The sequence below is a fragment of the Linepithema humile genome, chromosome 1 (genome assembly GCF_040581485.1).
Source record: "Linepithema humile isolate Giens D197 chromosome 1, Lhum_UNIL_v1.0, whole genome shotgun sequence".
Lineage (NCBI taxonomy): Eukaryota > Metazoa > Arthropoda > Insecta > Hymenoptera > Formicidae > Linepithema > Linepithema humile.
The window spans coordinates 254,988-272,260 of record NC_090128.1 but is presented as its reverse complement, the minus strand read 5'-3'; the positions used below and the strand labels follow the sequence as shown (position 1 = coordinate 272,260).

The following is a 17,273-nucleotide window of genomic DNA, read 5'->3' as shown; positions in this document are numbered from 1 at the left end:
TTTAATTAATAATATTAATAATTAACGTGCACAAATTGTGCGTGATGCCTATCTTATATTTGCTAACATGTATGTATAATTGATAAAAAATTTGACTGAAAATTTGACATTTTAAATCTGCAGGCACTTTTAAAAAAAGCTGAGGAAACTTCTACTATACCACCACAGGTGGAGTCCACGGACACGTTTGTCACGCACAGCCAAGGTATTTATAAATTTAATTGAAATTGTAGCTAAAATTATGTTATTTTACTGCTGCACTGATGTTTAATTATTTTCGTATTGTTTGCACATAGTATTTTTACATATTTATATCTGTGTGACCGTAGTTTAAGTTTATATATTCAGCAATATCTGTCTATTAAATTTTTTGATGACCTTTGGTTATTATAGTAATAATAAATTCGCGTTATTTCGCGAAGAAAGTTTTTATCATATATATCGAACTATTTAAACAATGAGGTAACAGATAATTTTAAAGACATTCTACATATGGATCTTTATATCGTTTGAATTTATCATCCAAGAGAAGGGGAATTGTGCGATAAGATATATCCCATATTCCACTTTTTGCTGCCTTATCTCTAATCTAGTTATTAAAGTGTTTCTCGATGAGACGAGTTCAGGAAGTTGACAAATTATAGTAGAGTGCTTTGTTACAAGAGATAATGTTTTTTATATAAATAGAAAATAGCAACAAGTTTTGTTTGACACGATGTCTAAAAGATACAAATGTTTTATTAGAAACAAACGGATCGTAAAAGGTGAATGTCGATGTACGTATGATAAGAACAAAACGATATATCTGTGAATATGTGTTAATTCGACGAAGTCGAAAAAGTCATTTCAGAAAAACAAAAAAAAAGTATTTGCCACTAAAAAAGTATGTTCTTAATTGTGTTCACAAAACAAGATATTTATAAGCTTTTCGAATTGGTAAATTCAAATTTCTTTTTGAATTTAGTCACCAAGTTAATGTGATAGATAAGCAAATGTGAATAATTACTTTTGGTGGTCAAGCGTTTTTATTTCTTAAAAGATTAAATGCGCACCAATAGTTGTTACTAATTAAAGATCTATCTTTCTAGATGCAACATCTGACATTGAACCAACATTGGAAATACGGGAAGAACAATATGAAATTCATATAGAAAGAACAACAGGTGGATTAGGTCTGTCAATAGCTGGTGGTATCGGATCAACGCCTTTTAAAGGCGATGATGAAGGTATCTTCATTTCCAAAGTTACTGAAGGTAAATATTTAGAAATATTTTACAACTGCACTCTGTTTCAACTTTAATTTAGAAGAAAGGGTTTCTAATTCTTTCAAAGATACTATATTATTTGTTTCTATAGAAAAAAATAATGAACAGAATTGCATAACTAAAGAAAATTAACAAGCACAATACCATTAATAAGAATTTATAATTATTAAGAAGCAACTTTCCATTTGTTCACGAGGTATCGGAATTGATTTCTTATCACTTCGGAATTTATTTGAATGTCCATAATAGGATGAATCATAAAAACAGAATTATCGCGATCGAAACGTTTTCGCATAAGTATGCATAATAGCTCCTCATAATAGGTTTTGTTTTGCTCAACTTTGATTTATTATATGTAACAATAATTGATATTTTAATTTTTTAGGTGGACCTGCAGATTTAGCTGGTTTGAGAGTAGGAGATAAAGTAATATCTGTAAATGGAGTATCGGTTGTAAATGTAGATCATTATGATGCTGTCGAAGTATTGAAAGCGTGTGGACGCGTCCTTGTATTAGTTATCGTAAGGGAAGTCACAAGAATAATTCCACCGTATGAACAGGTATAAAATAATTATTATAAAATTTGATATTTGATTGATGATGTTATATTAATTCGGCTGACAATTTACAATTTCCACTTCAAGATCGATATTGATAATTTTAAATAATTTTCAACTTTTAATGAAGAGTGTAATTATAATAATTATAGATTCGTATTCAGATCATTATTCTGTTACTTGGATTCAACTATTTCACGAATATATTTTACAAAGTCTTGTTTAAAAGACTTACCAATCATTATTGAGAATTTTGTCTACAAATAATCTTTGATTCTTTTACAAGAACTAATAAGTAGTCGGTCAATCTTTAATTAATTCAAATAATCATTAATTCGTTAAATAACTGTAACTGATGAGATTCTCTGTCACATAACTTGACATTGTTTGTTAATCTCACATATAATTGTCATTTAACATATTTCCAGCTATTGTGTAGAAATTTATTTTAGGCAATATTGATCATTATATATATTTAAAAACTCATTGTTCTTAACTTTTATGCTATCATCATTCTTGTTATTTTCATATCATTAAAATGTGACACGATGAGTAAATATTTCGTGGATCAAAAGTTATAAACTATAAATCTATACTATCTTGTAAAATCAAAATACAGATTGAAGAAGAATCAGAGATTCAAGAAATTCTGATTATTTGTTAAATAATGATCAAATATACAGTCGAATTTAAATAAGTCAAATATACAGTCGAACTTAAATAAGAGCAAGAGCAACATTAGTTTGGCTATTGTTCGTAGACACCGATGAGGAAAGATTCCGTGTGCTCCAGCTTAAGCACAAGTAGAGCGCCAAGTGCGACATCTTATGTTTCATCTACAGCATTGTCACATACCTTAGAAAATGGTGATACACCTGTGTCTCATGAAACCGCAAAGGTAACACATTTGTTTTTAAATATCTTTGAAAGCGATAATTTTTGGATGAGAGACAAAGTATAATGATATAATGATTTGAATTTAATAGACGAAAAAGATTCCTGAGCCTATAATACCTCTGAAAGCAAGCAGTGAACCTATGGTATCTGTTCTCTTTCACACAACATTAATACGAGACCAAAATGGGCTTGGATTCAGTATTGCCGGTGGAGAAGGTTCGCCGCCATTCAAGGATAACAACGATGTAAGAACTATCTTAATAAAATTCCTTATTTCTTAATATTAATTTTTAGTTTTAAAACATTAAAATGATTTATTGCATATTATCGGCGTTTACAGGCAATATTTATCTCGAGAATAACAGATGGCGGAGTAGCCCAGAAAGATGGCAAATTATTAGTGGGAGACAAAGTAATATCTGTAAGTAAGCTTTCACTCTTTAGTATTCATTATTCTTATATTGAGAATTTCAGAATATAATAAATTTGACTACATGTTTTATAAAAATAGTGCTTCTCTGAATTTTAAGATTTTGATGTCAAATGTGAACTAAAAGACCCTTCAAAATAGAGTTTTTGATAAGAATACAATTCTAATTTTTTCTAATTTTTGCTTACTTATCGTTTATATTAAGTTGGCCATTGAATTGGAAACTTTTGACTGGAATTTCGAATTCTGCTTCTTCATTTATTTTCGTGTGATAACCTATTGATACTATGTTTTATGAAAATTGATGGGTTTTGTTTTATGAAAATTGGTAGAGAAAATACCTTTCTTAAAATGATGTATGTATTAACACACAAGTAAGAGATTAACACAAATGAACATAAACTAAATATTTCTGTGTCATTTTTGTAACTTGCAGATTAACGGAATAGATATGAGAGGAGCAAAACACGAACAAGCGGTTACTTTACTCACCGGTTTGGAAAGATTTGTTCGACTGGTAGTCGAGCGGGAAATACCACTTTCTCAAGCAAACGCCACTGTTGTGACTCCTTCTGAAAAATCGCCACGAGTTATAGGCGCACCGAAACCTTACACAGGCCTGTACAACGCCAACAGCTATATGGCTAACAAACCTGCATATGGTGGATATCGTCGCTCCGTAGAGACCGATAAAACGTTGTCGCCAAGTCCTACTTCAAAAACACCGCCACCAACATTACTCGTGAAATCCGATGCTGTCAATGAGACACCTAAAATGAACGGTGTAACCGAATCAGGGAATACCCTGAAAAATGTTTCGCCAATATCCCCCAGCCCGACAAGCAATCAAGCGTATCCGCAGCCAGCTCCGAGGCATAGCGTTCCACAAGCGACCACTACATCTACAAATAACGCTGGCTCTACAGCTGCGACCTGTCACGTAGAACCTAGACCAACATCTCCGCAGGAGGATATACAGGTACCGAAGCCAATCACCAACGAGGAATTTCAAGCTATGATCCCCGCTCATTTCCTCCGACCTCCAACATCCTCGCCTTCACCAGACTCCCATCAGGGCCCCATTGTGACAGTGACGATAAAGCAGCCCGATACTTTGCCTGGAGATGTTAACTTTCCTCCAGCTCCCACTTCACTCGGTAAAGTTACTGAGACCATCACAAAGAGCACGCTCACCGAGACCGTCGTAACTAGAGTGACCGACAATCAGTTGGTGCAACCGCTTATTATCGAGGTATGTGCCTGTTAGTTAGACAAGCGTCGAATACATTCTTTCATATCTTATTCCTGTAGAAACTCTCTTCTCACCATATTTCGTTTATTTTTATTCACTTTTCTCTTGGATTTCGAGTTTTTCTTAATGTTACATGTGTTGTACACACCTATGTTTCTTCCATCATATTTGCCTTACATTCTTTTATATAAAAGTATATACATATATGTATATAGTTTGGGCACATCTTTCTATTTTTACTTTTCGCACATGCATTAAATATACGCATGTATGCACATAAATGTAAGTAACAAGTATAATTGTTTCATTGTTTCATAATTTTATATACGAGAGTAATCTGGAAAGTAAAGATATGAATGCAATAGAAATTAAAGAAGAAAAATATTTATTATTTATAAAAGATCGAATGAAGACACTTTTAATATAATATATGCAAATGTATGACGATTGCGTAGAAAAATGAATGTATTATATTACAGTATACCAAGAAAGTCTATTTGATTTTGTACGAGTAACAGATAAATTTTCTTGTGATAATGTTTATCGCGTTTGCATCTTTACACTTTACATTATCTCGTATTTATATTTCAATTTTTCTCTTGTAAAATCGATGCGAAGTGATACAATGATGTCAATAATGTCTTTGTTTATTCGTTAAACTTATGATTTAATGAGTTTTCGATTTAAATTATATTTTCCTTTTATCCTTTTTTTATCTTATGTTGTCTAATTTTATGTATTCTTCGTAAAATTGTCTCAAAGAATATATGAACGAGGGTTTTAGAATAAATTTTAGTAACTATCGATGGGCTATGATAAATGGTTTGCTTATCCTTTGACATGGAATTAGGTAAGTAGTATAAGTTTGATTCCTCCCAAATATCATTCTTAACAAAATGGGAAAAGCGTCTCTCTTTTTTGGTCACAATTTGCTTTCAGTAAAATCTATCAGAATCCGCAACTTGTATATCTTTCATGTCCTAAAAATCCCTCTAAACTCTTATTCCGGTTAATGTTTTTGACATCGGTCTTATATAAAATTAAAACCTTTACTTAAATATGCAAGTAATTTAATAATATCTGTTTAGGATGTTGTTCTTGTAAAAGAAGGCTCTCTCGGCTTCAGTATCATAGGGGGAACTGATCATTCGTGTACGCCATTCGGTGCAAAGGAACCGGGAATTTTTATATCTCACGTAAGCTTATAATCTTGTATCAACTTCTTAAATATTAATAACACATATATGTCCGCAGATTATTGGAGTCATTGAATTCGAATCTCTGGTTACAATTTTTAAATCTAATATGACAGACCTAATATAGCAGATGTAAATTTGAAAAATTTCAAAGTGTCGACTGGAGATTTGAATTCGGTATTTGGAAAAGTTCCGATTTGTACAATCTTTACAAAAATTTGATTAATTTGTTGTAGAAATAATTTTTGATTACTTAATACTCAAGTTAAAGAGTTGATGTACAACATTATTTTTGTTTGGTAATACATATATTTCTTCTTATTTAAATGTATTAGGTTGTTCCTGGTGGCATTGCAGCCAAGTCTGGTAAACTCAGAATGGGTGATAGAATATTGAAGGTAAATGGTACGGATGTGACAAAAGCTACGCATCAAGAAGCTGTGATGGAACTTTTAAAACCAGGAGATCAGATCGTACTTACCATTCAACATGATCCTCTTCCGGAATGTTATCAGGTAAACAGCACATGCACAGTTCTGAAACGTGACATTGCTCTGAAACGGCTGTTTAGAGATTAGTGATATTTATAGAGCTTTAAATCTACGAATCAAATAAAATAACTTTATGCAACTGCACATTGCAAAATTACACATATGCATTCTTTTCGTCACTTGACTTAAAAAATACTGATCAATTTTATTTTTATATTATGCAATATGATTTTGTGTTTCTCGAAAAAATATGTGACATGATATTACTTTTATTTTTTTTTTTCAATATTTGTTTGGAATATAACGCAGTTAATAAAATGACTTTGTACAATTTTTAGATTATTATCCGCAGTTATTTTATAAATTTATATATAATTAAAAAATTATTTTGTAGGAGAAAGATCACATTTTATATGCTGTTTATGCTTAGAAACTATAAGCACTCTATTCAATAAGTGAACTGCTTTTCAAAAGCATTCGGTTTTTTTTTTTTTTTTTTTTTTTTCATATTTTATTAACGTTTTTGAGGAATGCTTGTTAGTTGCAAACAATGACACTCGGTGCTTTAGTGTGTGATTATTTTCTCACCTAATGCAATTTTTTTCTTATAATTTGCCCCACAAGCTGGTCGAAATAGAGTACATCCCTGCGACAGTAAGTACTCGACTTGATCCCTGATTTTACGTTTTTACTTATGCTTATCCCTACACCAAGGCTGCAAAACTTGACTGTTATATTATGAATGACTTGCTTTCGCCTATGCTGACTTTGTAAACAGAAACTTGTTATTTTATGTTTATACGCTTTTTATGCTTTGTGTCATGTTTTTATATTATAGTTAATTGATATTATTAAACGCTGAATAAGAATATAAAACGACTTTTACTTTACAGAAACTTAGTTGATCAATTTTTCAAGTATTACATTTATATTCAAGTCATTATTGCTTTTTCAATTTATACAATTTTAACATTAAATTTTGCTACAATTTGCGTGGCGGTTTAAATTACTGAAGCGCATAAATGAATATCGTATAATTATAATTACAACTGAATAATCCGTCATATCGATAATACATCTAGTTTGAAATAGAAAACGATTTATAGTTTATTGAAATATAACATCTTGGTTTATATGTACGTTACCCATTTTAAATGTCTCAATAAAATATCTCGAAGCAATATCAAAACAAAGTTTCACAAGACAAAAGTTGTTGTAAAGCTTGAATGCAAAAATAGAATAGTGATAGTTATTTTTGGAGAATTAATTTGTGGGAAATGATCATTGATCTTTAAAACATAAATCTACTTAAAGATCAATATCATTATTCTTTTTCTTTTTTTAAACGGTACGACTTTTGTTGGACATTTTCCTTTTTGATATTGCTTACTTTTTTAAATATTTTGTTGGGATATTTTAAATAGGTTACACTATATTGTTTTTTACTTTTATAATTTGGTACAATGATATAAAGCAAAGAAATGGTCAACTATTTTATCAAAAGGATTAATATTACTTTTTTTTTTTAGGAATTAGTGATAACAAAGGATGCGGGTGAAAAACTTGGTATGCACATTAAAGGAGGGCGAAGAGGACAGAAAGGCAACCCTCTCGATCATACTGATGAAGGTGTCTTTATATCAAAAATTAATTCAGGTGGTGCAGCTAAAAGAGACGGACGATTAAAAGCAAGTAGATTTGTAATATTTGTATATTTGCTTTTTTACATTGACTTTTATTAATATTTTATATTTATATATATATATATAGGTTGGCATGAGGCTGCTGGAAGTCAATGGCACATCGTTATTAGGTGCGACTCATCAAGAAGCTGTTAACATTCTTCGGTGCTCAGGGAACACGATTGCATTGGTTGTGTGTAAAGGTTATGACAAAAGTGAAGTTGAACCAATATTAACGTTATCCGAGGACAAAGATCCTAAGGAAGTTAAAGCAACTCATGAGTTGAAGGATCCAGCTGCGGATGGTACTAAATCTCTGTCACAAAGTGTATCCAGTTTAGATCGCGATGACGAGGAAGCTGCGATTCTTAGGCAAGAACAAGAAATGAAAGCTGAACTTGTTGCTTGGGAACAAGAGGAACGAGAGCGTGCGCTTGTGGAGCAGCGAGAAAAATCCACGCCTGAAAAAGTAAGACTATACATTTTTGTTTTCAATAAATTGTTAGTTCTTATGAATTCTATACACTGAAATTTAAAATATTTTTTCGTAATAATTCAAATTTGAAATTTGTCGCGCGAATATCTCCAGCATTTTAATGATACTCTAATGTAGTAAACTGTACAGAAAATTATTTTTTTATTTATTTAAACAAAAAAAAAGTAGTTCAAATTAGAAATCAATATTTTTCTCGCATTGATATTGAGAGTTTAAAAGTAAATAAAAAATATGTATTAGCTTTTTTTAATTTCTTACTTTGAGAAATTGGAAAATTTAAATTTAATTTTCTCTTTGTCCTAATTCTTTAAGTGTGAAACTTATTGATTTTTTATGACTATAGATTTATGTTTAATTAAATCTTGACTTTTGATTATAGGTGTTAGATGTTGTACGAGCGGCAGAATCATTAGTAAACAAATCAAATAGTCCTGTCGACATAATAGTACCACCAAAATCACCCGGAGGCACCAAAGATCTCAAAACTACCACGATTGTTATGAGTAAACACACATTGGCACCTCAGAATCCTAATGTAAGTACTATATTGATACATTTTTAATTTATATTTTTTATTACATTTTCTAAATCTAACAAATTTAAGAATATATGTAGTACGCGTATATCTTATGCATATGATACGTACGGAATGTACATCCTAAACCACTATTGTTTACTTTCTTTCATTTACAAGATTTTATCAATTTGAAATCGATGGTTCCGATTTTAACTCTATTCCATTTAGTAATTTATTATATTTCTCGCAAGTTTTTACATTTTATAGGAAAATATTTGAATTCAACAGACAATGTTATTATTTTATTCTTCACGTAAATAATTATTTTTCTCGTATAATTTAATAATTACATACATGTGACAATGTTAATTTTAGTAATATATAATCAATCATTAATAAATCGATAATCCTGTGCACGCTAATGCGATTGACATTGCATTTTGTTTGCTTTGCATGGCTTTTAGCATAAAAATATTAACTATTTTGCACATTATTTGTCTCATTGAATATTCTCTATTCATCTGTAAAAGAAAATGTAAATATAAAATATATTTATTTATGATTAGGTTAAAAATTGTCAACTTTTTAAAGAGGCAATCCACTTTGCCTGGTCAAAAACGTAAATGATTTTTAAAGTCGTTGATATTTTATAAATTGTTAATTTTTCGCTCAATATTGAGAGAAACATTTTTGGTAGAATATAATCGTCTTTTCCAGACACAGAACAATTATGCATCAAGTATTTTTATTTGTTAAGGAATTAGTTTGTTTAACTTTTTAAATCATTCTTATACAACATGCAAACCCACAATTAATATTATAACAAAACGCATGCGCCTGAAATGCGAAGATAGAAAGAAAAAATGAGAAAGTGTACATACGTGCGCACACGCATGTATATTTCTTGATATTCCAAACTATTTAAGAAGTTACGTCTCTCCGTTGCATTTATAAGATTACGTTCATAAAATCGATTGTCCAATTATATTATTTCCTTTGAACATTAAAGTGTGTTTTCGTTGTTAGGGTTCTTCGAATAATGACATTTTAAATGTGAATCGTATCTAAGGTTGAAAATTTTCGAATGAAGCTACTCTCACATAGGTTTTATCAAAGTCGACCTAATGTAATCTTATCAAGTCTCTATTAGAATAAAGGTTGCATTTACATTTTGCTTGAATACTCTTTGCAATAACAGCTCCTGATTGAAAACATAAAACATTGAAGAAATGGCTAATAAGAGCCAATAAATGCGGGGTTGTCGGTGTATATAAAAGTCTTTAAAAAGTTCCCTAAATTTATGGAACTTACTTATTCGCAAATACTCTATAATTGTGTAAATATCGTGTATTACATGATTTCGTTAGGTACCCTAAGTGGTGCATGTAATGTTGTCAGTCTTTAGTGTCTTTAGTGTTGCATGCTCTCTTTGGGCGCCAAAAAGAGAGATATTTCACATGTTTACAGACAGTGGAGGATGATAGCGCTACTTTGGCTGCCCTCTAACAGGAGTGAGTCGTTCGTCTTTCTACTCATTTTCCTTGTGTCTGCATCCATGCCTCTGATTCCGCAGGACTGTGCCATAATAAAACACTCTCTAAGATTTACATGGCATTAACTCGCGTATAATCATGATTTCTTGTGTTTTTATATGTCTGCAAGTGTTATATAGAGTAGCTATTGTTACTCCATTTGTTACTGATACTGCCATTATAACATTAAGCATTATTGAAAACACGCTGATGGCTGGATTGAGTATGTAATTAATTCATTTTTTGCTTTTGATAAAAGCAAGATTGGAGATTTCAAGTCGCAACACACACACACACACACACACACACACACACACACACACACACAAGTGTGATATTTTTCCCAAATAGAAATAATTGCATATATACATACACATGTATGCAAAATGTGTATGTACATATGTATATATAATTCCTTTATTTATAGATGTCGGATGTAACAAGGGAAAATGTTTCTGTGATAGATAAACACAAGTTATAGCAAACAACTTTTCATGTACTCAATAGGATTTTTTTTAGTGACATTTATATATCAATTCGTAAATTCTGTAGTGATTTCGGTAATGTGTGATACGTGTAAAACAAATATGGTTGCTGTGTATCTGAAGAAAATCTCGATTAACCGTGACGTAATCTTTCTGAGCTACTACAAAATAGGCTGTTTGTGATACGCAAATTGATAAATTTTTATGTAAAAATTTATATGTGTAAGTACAAGTTTCTAAAAACCTTTGTTAGTTTTTTTTTTATTACAATTGCAAATGAATATTTCGATCGTTTGTATAAGATCTAATTATGCACTTACTATAACGTTACATATATCTCTACGCCTCTACGTTGTCTAATCATGTATTTAATATAGAGCACTGGAAAAATAGTTACAGTTTATTTAAAGGTCATTTTATGCAAGAGAGATTATAAACGTTCTAGAGAGCATAAGTGTTGAAGCAAGTATCGTTCTATGTTACATTTAGCTAAATGATTTCAAAGGGCATATAATCATTTTCACACGAGAAACTTTTATAACAATTACATATCTGTAAAGAATATTATTCCACTTTTATGACTATGAGTGCTATTCTTCACAGTATATATTCATAAAAATTGCCAATAATTTGTTTGATATCTTGCCGTTGAAACGTGAGTAGTTACTAAATTGATTATATCGATGCACCGTGTTATAAAAGATTTAAAATATTATTTCAAAATAGTTTATATATAAATGCTATATACACAGCATTACACACATATACATACGCGCGCGCAGGCGTTGTGTGTATGTGTGAGTGTGATTGTTGATTTTAAAAAAGCGCACAATACATCATGTTATTACGTATTTGATGCACAAATTCATTAATTATTCATCAATTACATACGTATATAATTACACATGGGTGTGTGTGTGTGTGTGTGTGTGCGTGCGTGCGTGTGTGTGTGAATGTCACAGTACCTCGCACTTTCGGCTGTAGATTTTTAAACATCGGAATTATTTTGCTCCAAAGTATCATATACTTTTTGAAATTTTTGCTCTTTTTGATTTATTCGAGAAATGTTGATGCTTCGAAATAGATGAAATCTCGTTTAATTTAATCACCAGTATATTCAGTTCCGAAAGTTAATGCAATGTCGGAAACATTCTTGCAAAACACGAGCTGTATTTCAGAACAGAAATATATTTAAATTATTTTTATTAACTTTGTTATAAAAATTTGTTTGAATATGTCTTCTTTCTTTGAATATATCTTGAATATTTCTTCTTTGACAAGTGTTTAATTTGTAATATAAAGTATTTTGACAACAAACTCGAGAACGTATTCCTTCGCTTATGATTTCTGAATTTATTCAAATCGTTTATCAGCACTAATTATTTCCAAAAGTACTACTTCTGTCCGAAGTCATCTGTGACAAAATTGATTAATTATTCGTAATTATAATTGACTTAAAATTATCAATTACGCTAATTATCTGTAATTCTTAAGATTGTTGAAAGAGAGAGGGAGAGAAGTGAGTGGAGGAGGAAAGGGAAAGAATTGAGAAAGTAATTAAAGTTTATACCACACTCTCATTATTACAAACAAAACAAAACAAAATAAAGCTTTTATATACGGCAAATCGATTCTTTTGAAAAAGAATGTTGACGAAAACATGTATGATTAACGATTTTACTTTAATGAGCACACGTTATCTCATGGTTTGCAATGGAAATTCTTACAAAAGAGAAATATTTGGATCTGTTATCAAGTTATAGCATCCTTGTGATCGTATTTTGAATCGTATTGGCCTTTATCTCAATTAGACCTATTAATGGTCTTGATGTTTAAATACATTTAGCATTACAATTAAGTATCATATCATTATTAAAATTTGAATCTATGTATCTATATATATTTTCTATAAGCATTATATGTTCACACATAATTCTAATATGGACCAGATGTTTATATACTACAAACTATCAAATAAGCAGATATTTACTTAATTATGTGAAAGATGTTAATGTTAAAATTCCAGTTGAATTGGCATAGGAGAATCGATGGGGAGGAGATTTAGACGTTTTTAAGATAAGCCGCCTATGCACAGAAATTTTCTGAAAGTGGTTATAGTTATCCCTGTTGCGAAATGTATATTAAAATAAAGATACTTTTTCATAACAGTATTTAGATAGAAAGCATATAATTGGAGAGGATTATTTTACTGCAATGTAGTTTCACTAGAAACTAGTTTATTACATACTGTTGTTTCACACATAATGTCCTACAGTAGAGGAGACTGTTCATCGTGGAACCATAATAATTTTCGTGAGACCAAATTTTCCAGCATAACAGACGCAAATAAAAAATTACTCTCTTCTCATTAAACTTGATTTGTTTTTATCATTTTTTCATTCGAATCCGACGTCAACATTTTGAAATTTGAGAGAAAAAATATTATTTTTATAAAACACAAAATAAAATCTATCGACATTTTCATATTTTAATTGAATGTCTATTATTTATAAATTGATTCATATTTGCTTTTATAGTCTTATTGTTTCTTATCATTTTATTAAAATTATACTACTACATCACTTTTTCGTACAACATATTTTTGGTAATTATGCATTTTCATTTTTCAACGGCTAAAGAATTAACAAATACGCGATTTGAAGAGTGAAATGATACACATTTACGTTGACTTATTCTACAGGGTACGTAATATAATACAGTGGAAAAGAAGAAGAACGATCGTAGGGTTAGAATAATGAGACAAAATTTGTCAAAAGTGTCCCAAGGTACTCGAGATATACGACAGTCTCCGCTACGTATCGATATGTACGATCGGATAGGGTACAAATATAGGATAGCTTTATAAAATGAGAGGACATGTTTAACATGCTGATGATACGTTGATGAATAAAATTATGCGCAATGTTGCATGATTTATTGCAATAATGGTACAATGGACAGATATACTATTGTATGTACACACAATCATAAAAGAAATGGACGATCCGACAAATAAGTTTGAAATTCTTACTTAAATCCTATATAGATTTTGTATGACATGTAGCTATCGAAATAAATCTGTTTTAAAATATTTACATCAATTATATATCAATCTTTCAGGAGACTGATATTTAACAATGCAGTGTTAGTGACTTGTTAATTTGTTTGATTTCACATGATTATTATACGTTAGTATGGTGATGGTGGTGATGTACTACGTACATGTATATTTTTTCTTATGATTTACATGATTTAATGAAATTAGTTGTATGATATTGGTTTGCTTCGCATGTAATCGGCTTTATGACAAACCATTTCATCTTAATTCACTCGTTGTCGCATTCCTCATGCTAACTAAATAACTAATAATTTTCCATGTTATTTACTCAGTCAAGATCGAATGAGACATCTGGAACTTCAAAGGACTTTTCTTCGTCAAAGTCACCTACGATCTCAAAGTCTGCGAATTTCGAACGTCCTACTTGTATAAAAACCTTACCTTCTTCAGCGAAAAAAAAGTCTTTGCCAAAACGCAGTATTACGTTTTCCGATCTGCCACCGACTTTGAGAAAAAGCTCGGATTCCATCGCTTATCCGTACAAAGTCAAGTCCACCATAATCGAACAACCAATTCAGTCGTTGCAGGAAACATTTGCTACTCTTCCACGAACTATACCCTATCAGAAACCTGTACACGCCCGTTTCCAACTTCCCCCAACGCCTCTAACTGCTTCCGAATGCTGGGAGAGAAATCTTGACACTTCGGCTTCCCTTAGCAAACGACAGATAGCACGTTCTGTCGATGGAAATTTTCAGGTTGAGGTGGGTTTTCAGAAGCATGTCTAACTAATTATAAAGTACTAATATATATGTACTTACATTGGATATATTGTTAAATGCAAATAGTGCGGTTTTTTTTGTTGGACAATACTTTATATCCAAAATTGCGCGAAAGCTATCAACTCGTTGGGATACATACATATATAAATTTATTAAAGGGCACTTTTTTCAACAGATCTAAGCTAAAAGAAGAATATCTTTTTATAAAGATATAAGTTTGGAACTGTTTTATGTTTAAGTTAAAGTTACAGAGGAATTTTATTGAACGCAAATAGCTTCTGCGCATATTTGAACTTGGGTTTATATATTTTTTCTGCCATAGACCTTAATAAATATGCAAGCAAACTGGTCGTCGTAACTGAAAAAATTAATTTTATTCATTAAATTTGTTTGAACGTATTATTGTAAATTCTTGTAATAATGTCTGGTTTCTTCCATTTTATTTATAATTTATTTATATAATTATTTATATGAATAAGATGCCATATGTGATTTTGTATGTTTTATTTAATTTAACTAGTCCTAACAAAATTAGATTCTTTATCTGGAAAGAGAAAAAAGAGTTTTTTTGTAGCTTTTTGTACGTTCGAATTTGCCATTCAAAAGTGCGTATTACCGGGAAAATTGAGAAAATCAAAGAAAAATATGCCAGAAATAATCATTTTGGCCATATTTACGATATCTACTATTCCGAAACAAATAAATTTTTTTCTTTGTAGCATTTTCTTCATTCATAGCATTCTACATAATATAGTAATAATAGTATAATTATAAAGATATACAAAAAGTTATTTTTCTTTGATTTTCTCAAAATTCTGAGGCGATACGCAGTTTTGTTCGGTTCGATTTGGATACAACACAGACAGAAAACTAAGGAAAACTCATGTAGGACAGTGCCATTATTATTATCAGTAAATTTTGTTTAATATAAAAGTTGCCAATTGATTAATTATTTATTTAAATGTTGTAAATACAGCAATCTCCAACTTCGTCTCCAACACCACCATTGACAAAAATGTCAGTTAGCGATAAAAAGAAGTTATTTGAAAGTGCCATGGAAGAACATTTAAAACCATCGCCCAAACCTGGTAAGATATGCTTATATTTTTTGCGCGCGCGCGCGTGTGTGTGTCATACTTGATACATCGGATGCTTGATATTTGTAAAATATATAAATCTCGATGAATAATTGCGTGTGTATGTTACAGACAAAATATTCAGTTTTTTAAGTCAGGACGAGGTTGAAAAAATGAGACAGGAGGAGGGTAAGCTATCACTTATAAATACAAAGAATTGATTGTCAATCTTTCGTGAAATTAACGAGTTACATTTATGTTTTTATAGAGAAAAAAATTGCTACTTTGACGCGAGATGAACTTAAATCGTGGGCGCAATTTGATGAAAACGAAGGTTTAGAAGATTTGGACATTACGGATGAGCAAAGCAATGGACGACCTAAGTAAGCTTTACATTTAAAGTATTTTTTATAAAAAAATATTTTTTTTTGAACATAATAATAAGCTACTTTGCGATTTGCGCATGTACCAGATGGAAAAATGTAATTCCATCTATGTTTAATATAGATAATGTTCAGTACGAATAAATATGAAAATATATATATAACTATATATACCAAATGTTTGATATCCAATTGTAAGAGTTAATTTTCGAACGGTTCTTTATGTCTTTTTTTACATCAATTGCTTTCTTTCATTTTTCTACATGTAAAGAGCAGTGTGATTATAGAAATCAAGTAAAAACTTTTCGAGATATCCGACATTTGATATGAAAAAATATGATAAAATGCAAAATATCTCAGGAAACTGTCAATTTTGTCAAACGACAAAAAAAGGTTGAACTTTTTGCGCTCCAACTATCAGCATTTCTGCCAATATTGGTTTTGTTTTTCAATTACACTAATAAAAACGAATAAGTGAGATAATACCACTATTTTAATAAGTTTTGTGCACATGTTGTTTACTCCGTGTTGTTATTTTTCGGTGAAAATGTTGGAATGTACTTGATTTATTCTACATTTTCAGTTCAAAGAAGTTTGTTGAAGCGTGTGAAATTTATTGAAAATTTAAAAAAATTTTTATTTGATCACTATTGTCTTCCTGAACTTATTGTTAAGAGAATGTCCAAACAAAAGCAAACAGAAGGGGAAAGTAAGAACAGAAAGTAGTTATAGAAATATCATCGTATAAATAGATTTCTAATTTGCATTTATTTTAAGATATACTGATATTAACTAAGTTTATACATAGATTCTCGTTAATAAAAGACAATTATTTGAACACACTGTATACGCTATACATTATGCTTATATTTATGCTTAGATTTCAGTTAGATAAAAAAATTTTTTCTTATTAATTTTCTTTCAGTTATATATAATTATATATGATTAAAATAAAATGGTACGCTCTGATAATAATGTAATTTCGGAAATAATTTCTCTCCAAACTTCCGATCGATTCATATTCTCACTAGAATTCCTAGGATTAATAAGGTTTAAGTAATCCTTTAAATAAATTATTTTGCACTTAGAGATTGCTAATATTGATCACTAACACTAGAAATATGGGAAATTGTGTTTTAGTACAAATTAGTAACACAGCCTGTCTCATTAGTA

General features: G+C 30.4%; 1 protein-coding gene across 7 annotated transcripts in view; it reads left to right on the top strand.

Annotated features, from left to right (window-relative positions):
• Positions 1–17,273, top strand: part of LOC105674387 (protein lap4) — a 35,551-nt gene that overhangs the window by 10,285 nt on the left and 7,993 nt on the right. For 4 of the 7 annotated variants that reach the window (XR_010888189.1, XM_067348201.1, XM_067348202.1 and 1 more), the window contains exons 14-30: positions 124–205; positions 1,089–1,253; positions 1,651–1,826; positions 2,584–2,721; positions 2,810–2,965; positions 3,061–3,141; positions 3,587–4,402; positions 5,491–5,598; positions 5,934–6,113; positions 6,714–6,743; positions 7,619–7,777; positions 7,860–8,240; positions 8,647–8,802; positions 14,192–14,623; positions 15,618–15,729; positions 15,850–15,906; positions 15,986–16,100. Coding sequence is in view for 6 of the 7 variants with exons in the window: in XM_067348201.1 (XP_067204302.1) it covers positions 124–205; positions 1,089–1,253; positions 1,651–1,826; positions 2,584–2,721; positions 2,810–2,965; positions 3,061–3,141; positions 3,587–4,402; positions 5,491–5,598; positions 5,934–6,113; positions 6,714–6,743; positions 7,619–7,777; positions 7,860–8,240; positions 8,647–8,802; positions 14,192–14,623; positions 15,618–15,729; positions 15,850–15,906; positions 15,986–16,100 (3,344 nt within the window). In the remaining variant the exon portion in view is untranslated. The remainder of the gene's footprint in view (positions 1–123; positions 206–1,088; positions 1,254–1,650; positions 1,827–2,583; positions 2,722–2,809; positions 2,966–3,060; positions 3,142–3,586; positions 4,403–5,490; positions 5,599–5,933; positions 6,114–6,713; positions 6,744–7,618; positions 7,778–7,859; positions 8,241–8,646; positions 8,803–14,191; positions 14,624–15,617; positions 15,730–15,849; positions 15,907–15,985; positions 16,101–17,273) is intronic. The other 3 variants (XM_067348203.1, XM_012370636.2, XM_067348204.1) reach the window with 3 other exon arrangements.